At 33.9% G+C, this 22,959-nt stretch overlaps 1 protein-coding gene across 1 annotated transcript in view; it reads right to left on the bottom strand.

Moving 5' to 3' along the window:
- Positions 1-22,959, bottom strand: part of HERC1 (HECT and RLD domain containing E3 ubiquitin protein ligase family member 1) — a 206,979-nt gene that overhangs the window by 132,585 nt on the left and 51,435 nt on the right. Inside the window, exons 3-12 of the mRNA XM_079125763.1 lie at positions 21,454-21,549; positions 16,398-16,592; positions 15,292-15,603; positions 12,793-12,889; positions 11,996-12,139; positions 10,641-10,768; positions 5,862-6,006; positions 5,592-5,763; positions 4,262-4,396; positions 3,458-3,623 (exon numbers count right to left, since the gene is read on the bottom strand). Coding sequence (XP_078981889.1) covers positions 3,458-3,623; positions 4,262-4,396; positions 5,592-5,763; positions 5,862-6,006; positions 10,641-10,768; positions 11,996-12,139; positions 12,793-12,889; positions 15,292-15,603; positions 16,398-16,592; positions 21,454-21,549 — 1,590 coding nt within the window. The remainder of the gene's footprint in view (positions 1-3,457; positions 3,624-4,261; positions 4,397-5,591; positions 5,764-5,861; positions 6,007-10,640; positions 10,769-11,995; positions 12,140-12,792; positions 12,890-15,291; positions 15,604-16,397; positions 16,593-21,453; positions 21,550-22,959) is intronic.

A 22,959-nucleotide genomic window follows, 5' to 3' on the forward strand; every position in this document is an offset into this window, starting at 1 on the left:
GTATTCTCCCTTGAATGTGAATCCCTTGCTTTACTCTAAAGGCATCTTTCTCTTGAAGATTGCCCCCACTATCCCTTGAATATGTGTCTGCTTTCCTAAATAAACCTCTGTCTATGTCTTTGGAAGAAAAGAAAGACAAGAAAAGACTTGAGAAATTGCTACTAAGAAGCTAAGGAGAGGGGCTAGGGTTGTGGTTCAGTGGTAGAGCACTTGCCTAGCATGTATGAGGCACTGGGTTCGATACTCAGCACCACACATAAATAAATATAATAAAGGTATTGTGTACATCTACAGCTAAAAATATTTTAAAAAGAAAAGAAAAGAAAAAGCTAAGGAGAAACAACAATTAAATGCAATATGGGATCCTAGAAAATATCCTACGACCACAGGGACAATAATGAAAACGAATGGAATTTCTAAAAAGTTTAGTTTAGGTAATAGTATTAAACCAGTACTAATTTCTTGATCTTGATAATTATACCATGGCTATGTAAGAAATTAATATTAGGCAAAGCTGGGTAATATATGTATATATAAACTATTACTTATGCAACTTTTTATTAAGTCTACAATTGGTTCAAATAAAAAATTAGGGCTAGGGATATGACTCAGCAGTAGGGTACTTGCCTAGCATGCACAAGATCTTAGGTTCAATCCACAGCATGCATAGATAGATAGATAGATAGATAGATAGATAGATAGATAGATAGATAGATAGATAGATAGATAGATAAAACAAAGCTAAAAAAGAAAGATGGAAATTCACAAAGGGTTGAAGGAAAAAGATGGGAAAGCACACATGAAAGAACAGTTAACAGCAGTAGTTATAAACAGATAAATTGTTAGAAGTTTCAGGGATAAGTAAAGAGGAACAGAAATAGCCATAAATATAAACAACATCCTGGGACAAAGCATCTCTAAGTACTCTCTGAGGACGGAATGGCTACCAAGGAGATCTAAGGAATAAATAGGTAATTTTAATTTTTTAAAGTCTACTTTTCCTTATTTCAGTCCAGAACTTTTAACATTTAAAAAATCTTATGCTATCCTATTTCTAATAAGTATTAAATTATTACAGTTCTTATTTATCAGCTCTCCCCCCCCTTATTTCAGAGAATATATTCTTCTAGTTGAAAAATAAGGTTTTAATTTTTCTGTGTTTAATAAATTGACTTATAATCCCTGTTTCATAGAATTCAGTGGCTTTTACTATATCCAGAGTTGTGTACCCATCACTAACTTTGGAACATTTTCATCATTCCAAAAAGAAACTCTGTGCCACTTTCCTCTTCTCCAAACCTCTGACAACTACCAACCTACTTTCTTTTTCTATAGATTTGCTTATTCTGCAAATTTCATATTTATGGAATCATATGAACATGTAGACTACTGTGTCTGATTTATTTCACTCAGCAAGTTTGTAAGATTCAGTCATGTAGCATATATCACAGTTCTTCATTCTGATTCTTTGTTTTTATAATTTTTTAATATTTTACGATTTTTATAATATTTTTTAACAGAATAAAAGATCTGGACTCCAAATTCTAGCTTTCCAAAATATAAAGCATTATGTTATTATATTTTTTCTTTTTAGTTATATATGACAGAGCATAATTTGGCTTTTTTATACAAACATGGTATACATCTTATTCTAATTAGGATACCAGTCTTGTGGTTGTACATGAGGTAGAGAATCACTGTAGTATATTCATATGTGTATATAGGAAAGTTATGTCAGAATCATTCCACTGTCTTTCCTATTCCTCCCCACCATCCCTTCATTCCCCTTTGTCTATTCATTCTGTTTTATGGCTGAACAGTAGTATTACATTGTATAGATATACCACCTTTTGCTCACCCATTCATCAGCTGATGGACACTTGTGTGGTTCCAACTTTTTAGCTACCATGAATAATGCTTCTGTGAGTATTTGCATAAGAGTGTTTGTGTGGATAATGTTTTCAATTCTCTAGGATATAGACCTTGTAGTGGAATCACTGGATCATATGGTTACTCTATGTTTAACTAGTTAAGGAACCATTTGACTGTTTTCCAAAGCAATGCATGGTTTGACTTCCCCATCAGCAATATACAAACGTTCTAATATCTCTACCACCCCCAAACATTTACTATACTATTGTCAGTCTTTTTGGTTCTAGTTATTTAATGAGTATAAAGAGTATCTCACTGTGGTTTTCATTACATTTAACTAATAACTCATGATGGTTAATACTTTTTTGTGTGTTTCCTGGCTAATTGTATATTTTCTCCAAAAAAAAAACCTAAAATTCTTTGCTTATTTTTAAAATCAGGGTTTTTGTCTCTGTCTTTCAGTTGTAAGAATTCTTCATATATTCTAGAAACTAGAACTTCATCAGATGTCTGATTTTAAAATATTTCTCCCATTCTGTGAGTCATGTTTTCATTTTATTGATAGTGTCCTTTAAAGCACAATATTTTCAACTTTGAAGAAGTCCAATCTCTTTTTCCCCCTTTGGTTGCTTGTATTTTTGGTATACTAAGAAATTAATGCCTAAACCAAGGCCATAAAGATTTATACCTACATTGTTGTCCGTGATTTTTATACTTCTGGATCGTATAATTTGTCTTTGATATGCTTTGAGTTAATCTTCTGTATATGATGTGAGATAAAGTGCAATTTCATTTCTTTGCATGTGGGTAATGTCCCAACACCATTTGGTGAAGATATTTTTCTCTTTCTCACTGAATTTTCTTGGGACTCTTATAGAAAATCAAGGACAAACATATGAGTTTATTTCTGGACTCTTATTCTATTCTATTGATCTATTCTTTTTTTCAGTATCACTCTAATTACTGTAGAGAAAAAGTAATAAGTCTTGAAGTTGAGAAATGTGCAGTTTATTTTCTGTGTTTACTATTATAAAAATGTTTTTTTCAGCTTTCCAAAATTAATACTGTATCATAATACCAAATAAGTTTTTCAGACCATCTCTCTTTATGTATAATCATTGTTCTGTTGTATCCATTTATTCCTCCTTAAACCAACCTTTATCACAACTCTTACTGGGGCTCTATTGGATGACCCAGTCCACTTATTCAGTTACCACTACTGAATAAGCCATGCCTAGGTGCTAAGAATATAAAAATAAATAAAACTGGTCCTTACCCTCAAAGATTCAGCTTGTGTGAACATGCTTATAAATAGGTAACTATAATAAAATGTGATAAGAGGAGAACCTAAATGAGAGAAAATCAACCATGTGGGAAAGGAAAGACTGAATGGTTTCTCTGAGATGGCACCTGCCCTGTGTTAAAGAATGAGTTAACCAAAATATCTACTCCCATCAAGAAAATAGGAGAAAAAGAAAAAACATACAACTGAAGTTGTCCATTATACAACTGAATATATCATATACCTAAAATTTCCAGAAAAGATGTGGCTTGAGTTACAAATTCACAAGTCTTATTCTCTTACCTCTTGGATTTCATCTGGAACAGTTGAATCCATCAGTCTGAAGAGCAAATTTCGAAGTGGACCTGCTTGCCTCCCAAGAATGCTGGTAGCTACCCCTCCCGCAAGTGCAAGAGCAAGGTGATTAGAAAGCAGCTTCAGGCACAGCTTGAGGAAACTGTGGTGTTCCCTGAAAAAATAAACTGCTATAAATGTTTGGAACTGAAAAATGTGCTATCCAGTGGATATCTTTCAAAATTTTGTCAACTTGCCAGACACAGTGACTCATGCCTGTAATCACAGCAGCTGAGGAGGCGGAGGCAGGAAGATCACAAGTTCAAGACCAGCCTCCGCAAGGCTTGTGAGGCCCTAAGCTAATTTGCAAGACCCTGTCTCTAAATAAAATATAAAAAAGGGTTAAAGATTTGGCTCAGTGGTTAAGCACCCATGGGTTCAATCCCTGGTACCAAAAAAAAAAGTGAACTCATAATCAACAGAAAAAAAATTTTAATCAGTTTTAGTTGTACATGGACACAATACCTTTATTTTATTTATCTTTTTTTTTTTTTTCATATGATGCCAAGGATCAAACCCAGTGCCTCACACATGCAAGGCAAGCACTCTACCACCTAGCCTCCAAATAAAAATTTTTAAAATATGTTCTGTGAAATTATGGATAAGCTTTAAAACCTAGAAGCTATTAAGAAGTATAAGTTTATCTCTTTTCCAGCTTATAATGAAGTTTCACATAAATTTATGGAAAAACAAGAAAGTCATATTTCAGAATGTAACACACAATTATAAAATACAAAGCTATTTATAACATACCTTGATGAAGGGAAAGGAAGAGGGGGAATCTCACTGTTTATTTTATCACAGTATCTCTCAAGAAATGAACGCAGGTGTGAGAAGGTACTCTCTTCAAGATCTACACAATAAGGTCGATGCCATGCAACAACTTGTCTATAAGGAAGCATAAGAAAATCATGAATGAACCTCAAAAGGAAATTTCCACACAAGATATAAAACAAAAATCAAAACATGGTAAGGCTGAGAGATTTCAATAAGATACACAGAAAACCTTCTGTGCATTCTAACCTTACAGCCAGAGTTTATTTTTATTTTCTGTGTTTTGTATTAGGAAAGTGGTTTTTTAAAGTTCCCCAAAATTAGTACTGTAAAACCACTCTTTTTAACAACTGACAAAAACCAAGAATTTGCCTTCTTTAAGAAGAAAACATAACTGCATGTGCTGGAAGGTTTGGATACACATTCATTTGAAAGCAGAGGGATGAATCACATGATCTACTAAATTCTGGTTCTAGGCATCTATACATTTTATAGAATCAAGGTCTAGAATACAAAATACATTCTAAGTTGTAAATCAGTCCATATGTACCCACAAGTATCTGAAATAAACCATTCCTTAAAATTCAATCTCCTACTATTGGCTAAAAATCACCAATTAATTTAAAATATATGATTTTCACTTTAGAAAAAAGTTAAATTTCTGCAAAAAGTAGCTTCCTTAACTTAAAAAAGTATTGCCATTGTTTGGGTGGAGGATAGGGTTTTTTTGTTTTGTTTTATTTTTTACCAACCAGATAAAGGTACTAAGGTTAAACAACCATTTTAAATCCATAAAGCCTAGTACTGATCTTAATTATTCAATTTTATCTTCATTATTTAATTTTTTAAATCATAATCTAGAGAGAGAGAGGAAATTCAAAATGTTTAGAAGACAATTAAATTAGCTGGGTATAGTGGTGCATACCTGTAAGCCCAGTGACTGGGGACCCCACAAGTTTGAGGCCAACCTTGGCAACTTAATAAGACCCTGTCTCAAAATCAAAAAGCTAAAGGGGCTAAGGATGTAGCTCAGTGGTAGAGCACCTCTGGATTCAAACCCAAGTAGCGGGCAGGAGGACAAAAAGAAGAAAACAATTCAATTAAGAAACTATCTTAGATACAGGTTATAACTTCTTGCTTACAAAACATATGTAACCTCAATATTCAAATGAAATCTAGATGTCATTTCCAAACCAATTCTAGAAATGTTCAGAAGGACACTTTATGAACAAAGTACAGTTATTTCTGTTTTGACTGGTGTTTCTACTATTATTAAAACATAAGAATTTTTAAAACATAAACACCTTACCTGTCTCTAGGGAGAGCAGTCCATGCCAGGCTATGTGATGTTCCAGCTGAGATCTGCTGAATAGCTATGCCATCTAAGCCGCTCACTTTCTTTGGTTTAGTAATAGGACCTGTGGAATTTCCTTGGCCACACTGCCCCATTGAGTTATTACCCCAGGCATAAACTTCATTATCTAAAAACAAAACAAAATAAAACAAAATTCGAACTTAAATGTAATATATTTAAGAAAGATAATTACTAATACTATTTCTTTAAAACAAATCAATTTACCATGAGAAAGAGCCAAACAATGACTGTCTCCAATAGAAATGTCAACTATTCTTGTGGCAGCTAGTTCTTCAATAAGTTTGGGTCTCAAGGCAGTAGCTTCTGAAGAACCACAACCTAGACAAGCCCCACAGCCCCAAGCATAGACCTGAAAAAAACAGAAATACACTGCATGTAAGTTCTTGAGACAATTAGTCTGTCAACATAAATTATTTAGAACTAAATGTCATATCAAACAAGAGTATATTTTGATACTAACAACTTTCACATACTAGAATAATATTTACTGCCTTGATCATTTTAAGGATTATCACAGAAATCACTGCACAGGTAGACAGGGAGCTAGGCTGGAAAAAAATTAGTCATAGAAAAAAATGAAAAGATCTGAAAGATTCTGCTGAAGTTATTACTGATTGACTTGTATTTTGTTATATTTATCTGACCTCAGCAACTTTGTAAATACTACCTTAAAACTTCTCCTTTACATGTTTCTACTCTGCAGTTGAGACCAAGATTAGACCAAGGTGTGATCATATATGGATAAATCACACAACTAATGTCTAGAATTTAGTTTTAAAAATACCCTACCCCACTGTTATGATAATTTTAATTTTTTAAAAGGTCATGTGAAGCAGTAGTTGACATAGTTCCCTTTGAACATCTTCATTTTTATTAATTAATACCAAAATAGCCACTGACTGATTTAAAACACCTGGGCAAACAAAGGATTGCATAAGAAAGAAGAAAATAAAATGATTCCATTCATAATAGCCTAAAAAAAAAAAAAAAACTTGGGAATCCATCTACCAAAAGACATGAAAGACCTCTACAATGAAAACTACAGAACACTAAAGAAAGAAATTAAAGAAAATCTTAGAAGATGGAAATATCTGTGTTCTCGGATAGGCAGAATTAATATTATCAAAATGCCCATACTTCCAAAGGCACTATACAAATTTAACGCAATTCCAATTAAAATTCCAATGACATTTCCTCATAGAAGAGAGAAAGCAATCATGAAATTCTTCTGGAAGAACAAAAGACCCAGAATAGTCAAAGCAATCCTTAGCAGGAAGAGTTAAGCAGGAGGTATCACAATACCATACCTTAAACTCTACTATAGAGCAATAGTAACAAAATCAGCATGGTACTGGCACCAAAATAGACAGGTAGACCAATGGTACAGGATAGAAGACACAGAGACAAACCAACATAAATATGGTTACCTCATACTAGACAAAGGTGCCAAAAACATACAATGGAGAAAAGATAGCTTCTTCAACAAATGGTGCTGGCAAAACTGGAAATCCATATGGAGTAAAATGAATTTAAACCCCTATCTCTCACACTGTACAAAACTCAACTCAAAATGGATCGAGGATTTAAGAATTAGACCTGAGCCCCTTCATCAAACTGAAGAAAAAGTAGGCCTGAATCTCCATCATGTTGGCTTAGGACCAGACTTCCTTAACAAGATCACCAGAGCACAAGAAATAAAAGCAAGAATGAATGAACGGGATAGATTCAAACTAAAAAACTTTTTCTCAGCAAAGGAAACAATAATGTGAAAAGAGAGTCCACAGAGTGGGAGAAAACCTTTTCCACACACACTTCAGATAGAGCACTAATCTCCAAAATTCATAAAGAACTTAAAAAACTTTACACCAAAAATACAAAGAACCCAATCAATAAATGGGCTAAGTAACTGGGTAGATACTTCACAGAAGAAGATATACATTTGATCAACAAATATATGAAAAAGTGCTCATCATCTCTAGTGATTAGAAAAATGCAAAATAAAACCACCCTGAGATTTCATCTAACTCCAAATAGAATGGCTATTACCAAGAACACAAGCAACGATAATGATGGCGTGAATGTGGGGAAAAAGGCACACTCATACATTGCTGATGGAGTTGTATGGAGAGTCCTCAGAAAACTTGGAATGGACCCACCATTTGACCCAACTATCCCACTCCTCAGTTTATACTCAGAAAACTTAAAATCAGCATACTACAGTAACCCAATGTACATAGTACATTAATGTTCATAGCTGCTCAATTCACAATAGCTAGGTTGTGGAACCAACCTAGATGCCCTTCTATTGATGAATGGATAAAGAAACTGTGGTGTGTATACACACTGGAATACTACTCAGTCATTAAAAAATAAAATAAAATTATGGCATTTGCTGGTAAATGGATGGAGTTGGAGACTATCATGCTAAGTGAAATAAGCCAATCCCAAAAAACCAAAAGCTGAATGTTTTCTCTGATAAGTGGATGATGATACATAAAGGGGGTGGGGTGGCAGAGGGGGTAAGAGAAGAATGGAGGAACTATGGATTGTGTAGATGGAAATGGGGCAGGAGGGGTGGGGAAGGAAAGATGGTGGACTGAGACAGACATTATTACCCTATGTACATGTATGATTACATGAATGGTGTGAATCTATATTGTGTACAACCGTAGAAATGAAACGTTGTACCCCATTTGTGTACAATGAATCAAAATGCAGTATGTAAAAAGAAGAAGAGAAAAAAAGAAAGAAAATGACTGCCAATCTCGCAACCCAAAATGAACAAAATCAAAACAATCAGCAAACTGAATATTTTTTTTCTTCAATGGATTTTAACAAGATCACATAGACTCTAATCTTTACGCCATGGAGTTTGGGTGGGTTTTGTTTTTATTTTTGTCTTATAATTGTTTTAGGAAAGACTTCTGCTGAGAGAGTAAGCCTCTTCAAGAAAAAAGAACATATATGCCTTACACTAATTGCCAAAGAACTTGCTGAAGACAAGTATAGAATACAACAAAATTCCAATAAAGTAAAGAGATTAGGAACTAAAGACAAGGGAGGTGAAATAATATATAATCAAAATCATCACTGAAAATCTAGGGCTGGAGTTGCAGCTCAGTGATAAAGCACTTGCCTAGCATGTGTGAGGCACTGGGTTCAATTCTCAGCATTGTAATAAGTAAATAAATAAAAAAAAGGTCCACTGACAACTGAAAAATATTTAAAAAAAGAAAATCTAAATCACTCATAAAGTATAATATGGTATAGATATTTAGTAGGGCCCTCATAGTTGAAATTCTCTTATAGTGTTCCTTCAGTTGAGCACCAAATTAAGAATGCTTATATTTATGGATCAGATTATTCTGTATAAAAAATATACACTATCTTTAAATATAAAATGATACTTAGTATGGTGGTAAGATAGACTAAGGGAAAAGCAAATGTTGATCTTCACACTCATGGTCAATAAATATAATGGTAAAAAGAACCACTCTTAAAATTTAAAAGTATTTCTCACTTTTTTTCTAAATATGACTTACTGTATTCATGATATAACTATTCTATATAGCAAATTATTTAAAGTTCGTTAGAATTCAGTATAATGGATTTCCTGTTTATGATTTAGCACCTAAACAGGTAAATGGTCCTTGATAGTTTATACAAAATTTCAATTCAAATAATCATCTTATATGATCATTTGTAGGCAAAGGAGACATTATTTTCCCTCTTATAAAAAAGCAGGTAATGCTCAAGGGAAGACTGAGATTTGCTTGTGACTATACATCAAATAAGTGAGCATCTTTCTAACTTCAAGCCATTGATTCTTATTACAAAATCCATAGTGAGAAATATGTAAAAGAATTTTTAAGGTAGCAATGACTAATGTAATTAAATACAAGGTGATGAATAATTGGAGTTAGATTTTTAAGACAAGGAATTTGTCTCAAAAAATAATTAAATCATATGATAACCTCAGCTTTGCTGCTTATCTGCCTGGTGAATTAATCAGAAACATACTCATACCACTGGCTGGCACATAACGGGCTCCTACAAGTGAGAGAATAAGTGACTGGCTCACTTTTTCAATGTTATTGCTGGCAGACAAAAGCAAGCAAATATTTTGTCTACTGGGCAAATATTGTCAGTCTATCATCACACTTTGCCCTTCTTTATCACCAACAAACAATCAGAGGAAGAGTTGATGCACACATGTAAAAGTTCAAGAACTTTAAAGGAATTGTAAAATTGATTATCCTAGGCCTGATTAGCCTGTTCCTCAAACAAACCAAACCATTCTGATTATTTTAATATAGAAGTGTTCTATTTACCCTCTATTTTGATCATCTTCTCACCTTTTTAGTTTGTATCACTGGTTTCACCTATCTAATTTTGCTTTCCCTGACTATCCATGAGTTTGGAGAAAAGGGTTAAGGGGTACTGAGTGCTAAACAATCTCATAAAATCTGCTTAAAAGAACAAAGAACATGGAACTGAAGGAAAATTTAGGGTCACACACGCTAGATCAAAAAACCTAGTTCCTCACTGGGCATGGTGGCCTGTAATCTCAGCATCAAGAGGCTGAGGCAGGCAGGCACATGCCTATAATTCCAGGGGCTCAGGAGGCTGAGGCAGGAGGATCGTGAATTCAAAGTCAGCCTCAGCAACTTACTGAGGCCCTAAGTAATTCAGCAAGACCCTGTCTCAAAAAAATATATATATTAAAAAGGGCTGGGGATGTGAGTCAGTGGTTAAGTGCCCCTGGGTGTGTGTGAGTGAGTGAGAGAGAGAGAGGGAGAGAGAGAGAAAGAAAAAAACTCCTAGTTCCTTCTCAGATTCTCTACTTCAAAAAGGAGAAAATATTTCATTTCAGTATGTTACCTAAAAGTTTATATTTTAATTTTGAAATTTAAATATAATTATTACATTTTAGTCAGCTAGTCATCTGAAATACTCTCTTTTATGTTCATTCCATAGTCCTACCTGCCCTGTTGACGTCAAAGAAAGTGAAGACTGGCTCCCAGCACAAACTTTACGAATGAACATTCCTTGTAAAGCTTCAATAACTTTTGGTTTATATACTCTATTGGTATCACCATGGCCAAGTTTGCCTATAAAACAATCACATTCAAGTTAAAAAATTCAATTGTTTAAAGAGCTTCTATTCCACTGCTAGCTAACCTGACAGATGTGGGAAGCTATGTTTTCTAATAGCAGAAGATATTAACAAGTGAGCATTTTTTGCAGGGCATGGTGGCACACACCTATCAACCCAAAAACTCAGGAGTCTAAGGTAAGAGGATTGCAAATTCTAGGTCAATTGCAGCAATGTAGGGAGACCCTGCCTCAAAATAAAAAGGGGTGGGGATATAGTGGTAAAGCATCCTGGATTTAGTAACCAGTACCTCCCACACACACAAAAAACAGCATTTTTATTGAGAGAGAGTTAACAACCAACAACTAATAACCTTTTGTTTTTAATCTCAAATAATTAAAATCACTTTAAAGAGTCAGGAAAATTATTTTTCTTTCTTGTTCCTCCTTTAAAAGGCCATATTTCTAACTTCAAATGTGCTGGCATAATACACAAGTTCTAGACAAAAAATGTATATTCATGTAATTTAAAACTTAAAAAAAGTTCAACAGTTCATGAAAAAGAAAAATTGGCAAACCACTGTAAGACCAATGACCACTAATGACCAATATAAAAATCCAATCTCACTAGATATCAAAGAAATACAAATTAAATGATAACATTTCATTTCAGAAATTCATTTTTAAATTATCTTAATTTTTATACATACTGTTATTGAGAGACATGGGCAAGTGAGTAATAACATTGCTGGTAGTTGTGAACAAAAAAATTTGGTCATTTAATACAATGTTGTATTTAATACTGAAAATTTGAAAGCCATCTACTTACCCAATAAGAAAATGGTTTTATAAATCATATTACAGACACTTGAAAGAATACTTGGAGCCTTTTTTAAAAATGGTGTAGAGTTGTATTGATAGAGAAAAGATATTCATAAAATACTGTTACATTAAAACCAGCAGATTATAATCTATCTATGGAATATACACAGGTGTACTTTGGTTTTTAAAAAACATCTATGTAGGGAATATATGTAAATATTTTAATAAACATATATATTTTTTAAGTCTGTCTACCTAACCATTAATAATGCTTAAAGAAACATTAGTAGATGCACAATTTGTTTTAATTTTTATTTCTACTCATCTGCATTGCAGGTTTTTCTACACCAGGCATGTATAACTGGGAAAAAAAGAAAAAAGAATAAAAGGCCAAAGCTATCCATAAATAATTTTTTACATACCATTGTCTCCTCCTCCAAAAGACCATACTGTTCTTCCATCTTTAGATAAAGCAATAGTATGTGAACTGCCACAAGAAACCTCTCCTACATTGCTAATGTCTTTTACTAATGTTGGAATGTTACGGCTATTACTGTCACCATGACCTTGGGTAAAACACACAACAACAAAGAAATAATGTTAACTCTTTTTGTCTAAGTCATCACTTCAAAAGCAGAATAAAAATTACGAGCTATTTTTAAGCGCAAATAATTATAAAAAATAGAATCACTTCTAATATCATCTCAACCAGTCTTTCAGGCTGCTCCCAAACTGGGGCATGCAGGCGCTTCAATGAACCATTAGAACATTCTATCTATGTTCCTATCACAGCACTAACCTTATTCTGTCTTGTACCATGCTCATGTCAACCTGTTTTTAGTAGTAGATTATAAATTTTATCATCATGTTTCTTACCCCTGAAACTCTATAGTGCCAAGTCTTAATAGGTAAGTTCTTCCTAGATTTAATTACAACTTAAATATAAGTACAGGAATCTAGTATTACATATAAAAAATTATCTTCTTCTGAGTATAATAACTAACAAAATTAGTGGTCTATTAAATCTATTTTCCAGGTTGGGGATGTAGCTCAGTGGTAGAGCACCTTGCCTGGTATACATGAGGCCCTGGGTTTGATCCCCAGTGCCGCCAAAAAAACAAAACAACAACAACAAAAAACTATTCTTACTGTTTCTCAGTAATCATAATCATTTCTATTTTTCTGTGATAATAACTTCAATTTTTAAAAAATATCTTACCTAATCTTCCAAAGTCTCCTTCACCCCATGTATATAGTTCACCATCCTCTGTGACAGCCGCACTATGTCTGTATCCAGCTGACACACAAACAACTACCTGCAATGCACACAAGTTAATTTGAACAGCACAGAGACACTAAAACAATCTGTATTTAATCCCATACACGGACCCTTTATAGAGATATTAATATCCACAACTCATCCAGGAGTTGCCACATACACATATAGAGAATGTACTCAGGACAAGGGTGACTGTCTAAGCCATCAAGTCAGAAAAAGTCACAGGCAAAGCCTAAGGGGCCCTGAAGAAAAGTCTAATCACCTGTAGGAATACCATCTCAACAATCAAGTCTTTACTGAAAGTTGAAAAGAGGGTAACGCCCATCAAACAATGGATGATAATTGTTCAAATATAAAACCTCTAATCCTGGTTTATCAAGAAAAAGTTATTACATGATAAGAATAACTCTCACAAAGGTATTAACTATAATCAATACAGAAAGAGCAAAAGCAGTATATTAACTTATATTAATCAACTCCCGACGTAGCTTTTTTTTTTTAATACCAAGGACTGAACCTAGGAGAGCTCAACCACAGAGCCACATCTCCCTCCCCCTCCCTTTCTTTTTTTTAATTAATTGAGAAAACTTTAATTAATAAGCATCGAATGCACTTTACATTGATAACTGCAATACTCAAATTATGAAATTTTAAATATTTTTCTCAAAAAAGGTTAGCGATCTTCTTTCTACTGGGAAATGTGGATCCAATTAAACAATAATGCAGCCAGTTCGGGTTTAGATAATATTAATATCTATACAACTGTTCACGTTTCATGTCTATAATAAGGTATTGTGACCTTCCCATATCTTTGAATTTTAGCAAAAATTTCTTTAGATATAGGGTCTCACTAAGTTCTTCAGGCTGGCCTTGAACTTGTGATCCTCCTGCCTCAATCTTCCTAGCCACTGGGATTACAGGCATGCACAACCACATCTGGCTGCTCCACATCTTTTTAACCTCCTAAAATTAGAACTCACTTTATAAAATTCAAATTTGTAATTCAATTAGAAACACTGAACAATACCAAGTTAGGAACTTTTGAAATTTTTATCTGCAAAATTTAATTTTAAATTTTGCGACATTTTTCCTTCATGATGCTCATACTATGTTGTGTTTACTTGGCAATGTTTCCATTATAAAAATGGGGCATTCAGAGGAACAGAAATGGCTGGGGATATAGTTCAGTGGTAGAATGTTTGGCGAGCATGGGCAAGGCCCCAGTACCATGAAAAAAAACAAGAATAAAAATAACCCAGAAAATTCAAAAGAATATAAGTAAATAAATGAAATCAGAAAAATACAATTCAAATAATATTTATCTGAAGTTCTTAAGAGCTTCACATTCAACATCTTAACAAGTATCCTCTGATGTTTTCAAAGTAGAAAGTTTTGAGGCCCTGCCTTTGGGTTGATGAGTAACAGAATATTGCAAGTTGAAGAGTAAAATTCATTTCATAGTTTCTCCTGAAGGAAAAGCATGACACTTAAAAATCTGGTCTAAAATTAAAATTTACAAAGACTTTTATGTAAGAAAACTTTCATGGAAAGCATGTAATCATATAAGTGAATATAAGTTTATCTGTTTTCTTTAAAGATGTATAAAAAGAGGAGATCTACATTCAGTTTCTAATGGTGCCAATTATTTGTGTGGAATCCTAGGTAATTACTGAACCACTCTAAATGTTTCATCATTTAAGCCTGCTAAAATGCCACCCTTCCAAGAGCATTCTCTGATCCCATTATCTAATATCATGACTAGTTCAAGTTAGTCTGTTACACTACTCAGTTTTCTTCCTTAATATCTGAAAGTATTTGATATTATTTTATTTATCTCTATCCTGAAAATTAAAGTTCTGTGAAAGCACAGACCTTGTCTTCTCTTGTTCACTGCTATATATCTAATGCCTAAAACACTGCCTGCCACCTGGAAGGTAGTAAATATTTGTTGAATGAATGATTCTCAGTTTCTGTATCAGTCAAATAGGGGAAACTACCTTGTGTAAGAATAAGAATTATTCCTATGAGAATATAATAATTAAAACTGAGCAGGCACAGTGGTATATGCTTGTAGTCCCAGCTACTTTTGAGACTGAAACAGGAAGATGGTTCAAGTCTAGAAGCTGAAGACTATCTTGGACAACATATCAAGTACTCAACTCAAAAAAATAAAATAAAGTAAACATTTATAAAAAATTAAAATTGAGGCTAGAGATAAAGCTCAGTAGTAAAATGCTTACTTAGCATGTATGATGCCCTGGGTAATAGAATAAATATATGTGAAAGTACTGTATAAACTATAAAGCAGATACACAAAAGTTAAGCCAAGGGAAGAATGGGCAGGCAACTTCATAAAGAATACATAAACTCTGAAAGATATTACCAAGAATAATAGCACTGTATCTAATTACTTTCAAATCCAGAAAAATCATCACATACCTTTCCCTGCAGAGGGCCCTGAATAAGTTTGGGATATTTCTGTGTTGAACTATTTCCATGTCCCAGTTTTCCATAGTCACCATCTCCCCAGCTGAAGACTTCTCCTTCTGTTGTAAAAGCTAAAGTGTGACCATCAGATCCTTTAGAAGATGAAACCTTTTTAATGGACCTGTGAGGCTCAAACGTTAACTTTTTTAAAGTAGACTGATTATTGGAATCTCCAAGCCCAAGTCTCCCATAGCTGCCTTTACCACAAGCTCTGACAGAACCATCCGTAGAAATGACAAAAGTGCAATACTGTCCAGCTTCAATCTATAAATGAACAAACAGAATCACAAATATAAAATGCTTTGGTGAGAATCAAGTAAAAAATTTAAGGTCAGTTTTATCAAAAAGGCTCAAAGGAAGTCTTTAAAGCAGAATATTACTCTTCAAAGAGACTGAATAGTAAATAGAAATTAAGAAAGCATTAATGGTATTTTCACAATGACTTCATCACTGAGCTCAAATTCATTGTATATATTTATAAATATAGATCTTCCTGGGTTATCTTTTAGGTCAACATTGAATGAAACAACAAAATAAAATGTTTTAGCCCCCCACATAATTGGGGAACAAAAATAAAATTTTCCTGTAAATTCCTTAGGATCCATTATGACAAGAACCACATAAAACATCCAAAAGTGAATTTTAATGAAAATAATAAAATAGAATGTTCTAGCTTAGGCTACAAATGTTAAAAAAAAAAAAGTGATCATAACAAGAAAACGAAATAGCAATCTGAAAAAGGGAAAATTCCAGTTTTTATTTAGTCTATTTTCCATTTACGTTGAATATAATGGTAAAATTTGTTGCCATTACTGAGGATTTTTAAAAATCCAGATTCAAATTTATATTTTTTGAAACTAGGGAATACTGTCAGAGATATGTGAAATTAAAAATGCATTTTTCTTTTACAATGAAAAATTCAGTAAGTATGATACAGAAATATAGATAAGAAACAAAAATTTTCACTCACTCAAAACATACTAAACATTATTTGAAGCAAGTAAGTATGAATATATACTCCTTTATCTACAAATTTGTAAGGTATATACAAAACTTACAGTCTGAGCATCAGAGAAACTAGGAGCCAGTTTGGGTTGTAATATTTTCTCCTGTGTGCCTTCTACCAACTGATGGCTGCTGTTGCTCCCCCAAACGTAAACCTCACAGGTTTCAGAAACAATAGGAGCATCACCAGTCTGAATGCTATCTGGGCTAGCACATGTTCTTGAGTAATCAGAAGCCATTCTACAAACCTATTAAAATTTTAAAATACATGCAAAAAAATCAGGTCATTTTTAGTGTAGACATTCTTAAATATTGAAATTACTATTACCTTTCCTTCTAATGCTCTCAAATGCCCAAATCTAAGAATACATCTAGTCTTAAACACAGTCAGAATATTTACTCACACACACACAAAAAAAATCACTAAAAGATATTAATAAAGGGGGCAAAAATGGGAAGAGGGAGAAATACAATCAAGTCTTTTTAAACAAAAATTGTATTATTGCATACATTACAAAAAAATAAATTTTTTAAAAAGTAGAAAAACTACCACTGATAATTTGATAATTTTATTACCTCAATACTAAAATGTTATTTTTATTTATGTCATTCCAGAATTTTTATATACATGTTCTTTAACACAGTACAGATGTGAGCAGCAGATATATAAAAATAAAAAAAGACTCATGCAAAAATATCCATGTCAACATCATCTTTGTGAATGAATAAATAATATTCTAGCTAGTGCAAAAGTCACAATTTACTTAACCACTTTCCTTTAATACGGCATTTAAATTCTTTCTACTTCTGTGTTATACAGATCATTTTTTAAAAATATAGCTGTTATTATATTTTTATTACTTCTTTAGTAGAAAACCTCAGAAATGAACTCAATATGTAAAAAGAAAAAAAAAGAGCAATCTTATGATTTCTGAAACATATTATACCAAAGTGCTTTCCAAAATGGTGCTATAATATTATGTTATCAACAATGTATGAAACGAGGGCTGCCCTAAAAATAGTGAAGGCCCAGAGCAATTAAACATATAGATACATAAATACATGTAAAATAAAAGTCATGGCTTATTTGCCATTGTGTAGAATGTAATGGTAAAAATCAGTTGCCATTCACAATATATTTCTTAAATATAGGCTCCCCACCAAAAGCACAGGATTCAAGGTGGCCATCCTGATTGTGCTAACCAAGGAATGAGTCCATATGAGAGTACCAGTCTCACTACATTTATACCAATAATGGGCATTAAGCTTTAAATAATTTTTTTTTTTTACAAATTTAAGTGGAGAAAAGGAGTATGCCATTATTTTAAGTTCACATTTCTTTATTATCAGCAGAGCTAAAGTTTTTCCATCTATTTGTTTACCACATTCTGTGAAATGAACTAACTTTTGCCCCTTATTTATTAAGGATCATGGGTTTTTACTGACATATGAACTCAATACAATAAAAATACTAACTCTCTCTGAAGCTTTATCAATTTGTTCTCTGTCTTTTAGGGTTTTTTTGCATAATAAAGCAAAATAATAAAAGAGAAATCTTAAATAGTCAATATATTTATTTGCTAGCACATTAAATGGGAGAGGATAGAATAGGTTTATCAGAACCCTTAACGCAAAACAGCAGAATAATATGTGGGTTCGGCAAATATTTTACAGTGAACATGAACACAGTTCTGAAGACACAAAAACTATGTGTAAGTGAAAACTGCCAGTCCCTATTAAAAGCTCTGAAATTATGCTAAAGATATAAGGAGAATGGTGGGGCCAGGAGGATTAGAATTGTTCAAAGATCTATTAATGTAACAGAGGTTAAAAGAGAAATCACAGCCCTCCCCGATTCCTTCCCTCCAAAAAGAGAGAGAGAGAAAGAAAGAAAAAGGCTGAAAAAAAAAAAATACTCATAGGGGCTAGGGATGTAGTTCAGTGGTAGAGTACTTGACCGCGTGAGTGAAGCCCTGAGTTCAATCCTCAGTACCACAAAACAAAACAAAACCTCCTAGGGCTTAAATATGCATTTTTAAAAAATAAACTGGATGTGGGGGGAATGAGTAGGATTCTGTGAAGACAGCAAGATGACAAGTAATGGCATTAACAGTTTTCTAAACATGCCAAATCACTTAAAAAAAAAAAAAGCACACACAACCCAAATCCATATTTAACATTCATAACAAATTAGGTGACAAGATAGTCCCAACAACCCCCAAATAAATAGATGGGGCCAGGCCATCACCAAACACAAAATCTACTTAGTAATGGCATCTGTGCAGGAGGAAGCAAGGGAATTATCTAAATAGACCTTAGAACAGGAGAAACCCAGCACAGCCAATCAGATTCTCACTAGAAACAGCAATAAGCCAACGGGCATGGTGGTACATGCCTGTAATCCCAGCAGCTTGGGAGGCTGCGGCAGGAGAATCTCAAGTTCAAAGCCATCCTCAGCAAATTAGTGAGGCCCTAAAGCAATGTAGTGAGTTCATGTCTTTAAATAAAACATAAAAAGTGTTATGGATGTGGCTCAGTGGTTAAGCACCCCTGGACTCAATCCCCTGTACCAAAAAAAAAAAAAAAAAAAAAAGAAAAGAAAGAAAGAAAGAAAAATAAGCCAATTTCAGAACAGCAGCTGCAACTGGAAAGTGTTTTGTCCTTTCTGACAGCAAGTAACTTTAAAGGCTCTGTGATGAGTTCTAAGAAAATAATCTCTTATGAACTTGAAAAATTAGTGAGTCAGGACTCCCAGGACAGAACCCCCACACCAAGGAGAGACTACGGTCAGTGGAATCAAAACTGCCTAGGAGGGCTGAGGAGATAGCTCAGTTCAATCCCCAGCACTGGGGGGGGACGGGGACTTCACAGGACAGGAACAGAGAAGTTGAAGATAAAAGTAGAGGAGAAGAACATGCTGGGAAACTCCATTTTTTTTTTTTTTTTTTTTTAACAAGATGCAAAAAAAAAAAAAAAACCAGAAAGAGGGTGTCTATGAAGATGTCAGAAAGGCTATAGTGAATCCCAAACCATTCGAGAAGTTCAAGAAAACTAAATTTCACATAAAAATAAACAACAGGAAAGAACTGAGTTCAAAGCCTACAAGAAGTTATTATAAGAAAGAAAGGGAAAAGAAGTAACCATGTAACAAAAGCACAGCAAGAGTTGCCCATTAAACAGAGCAAAATGTAACCTATTTCAAAACCAGTTAAAAGGGATTAAGAAAATACAAACAAGACGTGAAAGAGAAATACAAATCTCAATTAGAAATACTCAAAAATGAAGTGACATAACTCAAAAAAGAATGAGAATTTTTTTTTTAATTTCCAAAATGAAGACTAAAATGGAAGAAATCAAGTATATGTTATACATTATGTCCTGTGAGTAACGCAACATGAAAAGGAAGATATTTGGGGCTGGTGGGCTGACGATATAGTTAAGAGGTAAGGCCCTTGCCTAGCATGCATGAGGCCCTGGGTTCAATCCCCAGCACCAAGAGAGAGGGGGTGGGGAGAAAAAAAGAAGGAGGTGGGGGAGCAGGGAGAGATTTTTATTAAAAAAAAGAAAGAAAAAAGAAAGAAATTGAAAAATAATCGAGAAAGAGTGACAAGTTAGACAAAGATCTAATATATTAGATAAATTGAATTACTAAAGAAAAGAATTAAATAAAAAATATTAGAAACTATCCTCTAGGGATATTTTTATAATACAACTATAAAAAATGAGAAGCATAAAAATGTATATCTAGGACTCTGTGTGTGTGTGTGTGTGTGTGTGTGTGTGTGTGTGTGTGTGTGTCCATGTGTATAACATGGCTAAAACAAACAAGTAATTAGAGGATATTCTAATTCTATCATCCTTTTATCCTTAAGAATCAGCAGTCTCAGTAGATGGAAAGAAGATATAAATGTAGTATATAAAAGATTAAGTAAAAATTCTACAGCCATGAATTTGAAAGTATCATTATGGACTCACAAGGTATTTTGGCTTTAAGTACACACATACGCTTCCTAGCTCTGTCTACTATAAAAGCCTAGAGACGGTAAGGTCAACTTTTATTAGCAGCGAGCATCTCTAGCATCCCGATTATGGTATTGAAATCACATTTCTCAATAAAAGGAACCAGGGGTTGTTGCATTTTTGTTTTGAGAAACAGCAAGCTGATGAACTAGGGTTAAAAAATGTACATGAGGAGCCAAGAAGAATGTTCTATCAGATAGAAAGGAAAGACTGTTAGCCTTATGTGAAAAGAACTTGGGAACAACCCTGAAGAGATAACTCCCTGAAGAGACTATTAGCCAAAATGAAGCAATATGACCTTCACTACAGATAATAATTCACTAGACTAAAATTCAAATAGGTTTAAATCTATGAGTTCATAATGATGTATTTTTTAATATTTTTAGTTGTACAAGGACATAATACCTTTATTTATTTTTATGTGGTGCTGAAGATTGAACCCAATTCTTCACATATGCAAGGCAAGTGCTCTACCACTGAGCCACAACCACAGCCCAGTAATAATATTTTAAAATGAAGTTAACTGGTCTGAAGGTTTGAAGGATCACAGAGAACCAATTCATCAAATTGTAAACCACTAACTGAAAAGTAGGTGTGGGTGCTGGGGATGTGGCTCAGTGGTAGAGTGCTTGTCTAGCATGCACAAGGCCCTGGATTCAGTCCCCCATTGTGAAAAAATATAGAAAATAAAGTTACTGGTACAAGATCCAAAATTCAAAATAAATAAAAGGATATACATTAAAGAGTATGTCTCCTTAAAGGAAAGGAACCAGGGAGAAGGAAGTGGGAAGGGAAAGGAGAAATACTAGAGAATGATATTGGTCAGTTATATTGTATGCATGTATGAATATGTAACAATCTCACCATTATGTGTAATTATAATGCACCAATAAAAAACATGGAAAAAAGAAAAGTATGTTTCCTTCCCACCCCCGGCCCTAAATACCCAGTTCCACTCTCTAGAAACAACCTCCCTACAACTTTCTTTTGCAGCCTTGGCAAAGACCAAATGGATTGTTTTTAAGGGATAAATACATGGTATAGCATTTTAATACAAAGTAATTTTTAATGAAAAAGATGATTACATACCTCTTCAAAGAGACATAATGCTGCCTCATAGAGTGAGCACAAGCCATCAGAGGTTCTGGTTGGTTCTCGCCACTGACTCCGATCAGCAGACGAACCCTATGATTAAAATTGTGGGATACAGTATAGGAAGGAGAGACTCATAAATGCTAAAGTCACTTAAATGTTTTACAAAATAGCATCTATTTGAAGAACTGTTTGTATGATTATGTACACTGAGACCAAATCCTAATATTACGCCATGAAATAGACCTTTATATACAAGTATTTTAAAAGACCTGGCTAATGAGTCAAATGGTGAATTAAGTCAAATGGTAAATCAGTCCCTCTGGCTACCTTATTAAACAGTGATTTATCCCAAAAAATCACAAAGTTCCAAAAACAGTCAAGGAGGAGGAATTTTGCCAATAACACATTGTTTGGGTGACCAGTAAGTAAAGTCCTAAGAAATACTCTACTCCCTTTGGGTTTTTTGCTCACATATCCCCAAAGATACAAGCAAGCAGAACATAGCTGGTTTGAGTAATGACCCCAACAAAAGTGGCAAAAAGTCTGTCCTTCCCTTCTTGTTAGTTTTGGCACAACCACAGTCCCAGGTTTTGTCAGTTCATGTCACCACCTGCCTATACAAGCAACAAGGCATCCTATTCCTAGCATAGTTGAGGAATCACATCACTTTACTGGGACTTAATGCTATTCTCCACAGTAATGTCTGATGAGGAAAATCATTATCTTAATAAAAAATGATAAATCAGAAAGGGAACTCAATATCCTTTCTCTCTGAAATTTCTATATCCTTAAATCTTTAGACCACTTTCATACACTGTTAATACATACTAGGAAGTTCAATAGTCCAAACTGAAATTAAAATAAATTTGTGGTTTTACAAGTATTCAATTAATTACCTTTCACTTAAATAACGACCATCCAAAATAGTGTGACACTTTTTTTCTCTCCTACATTTGTCTGTTTAAGATATTTAAATGAGGACATAAGACTGGATGAAGTTATTTCCTTATGTTTTTGTTATCTGATTTTACTCGAAATTGTCTCAGTGGCTCCCTATTGCATATGGAATCAAGCCCCAAAAGTGTATAGCATGAGATACAGGCCTGCCTCGCTTGCAGCCTCACCTCACCCCATTTTACCCCATTCATCTAAGGGCTTGCTCTCTGATACTGTTGCCACTTTGTGAACTTTAGTCCTCCCACTTGTAAACTTCCCCCATTCTTCCCACTCACATACTTTATGTTGGCAGGCAAACTCCTCCTTTCAACTAACTTCAGGGATCCTTCCCCCAAAGGCCTTTTACTTGTGTCTCATTAACCTCTCTCAACATACATCTCTACTAGTCAGTCCACTATCATTTGAAATGTCTGTGTATCCCTCTCTTTCATTAAACTGTGAGCTACCAAAAGATAAAGCTTATTTATCTTCTTAATCCAGCACCTACCAGTATCTGGCACACAGTGCTCAATAAACACATAGGGGCATCAAAGGCCAAAGGGA

The sequence above is a fragment of the Sciurus vulgaris genome (assembly GCF_902686455.1).
Source record: "Sciurus vulgaris genome assembly, chromosome: 2".
In the NCBI taxonomy this organism is placed as follows: Eukaryota; Metazoa; Chordata; class Mammalia; order Rodentia; family Sciuridae; genus Sciurus; species Sciurus vulgaris.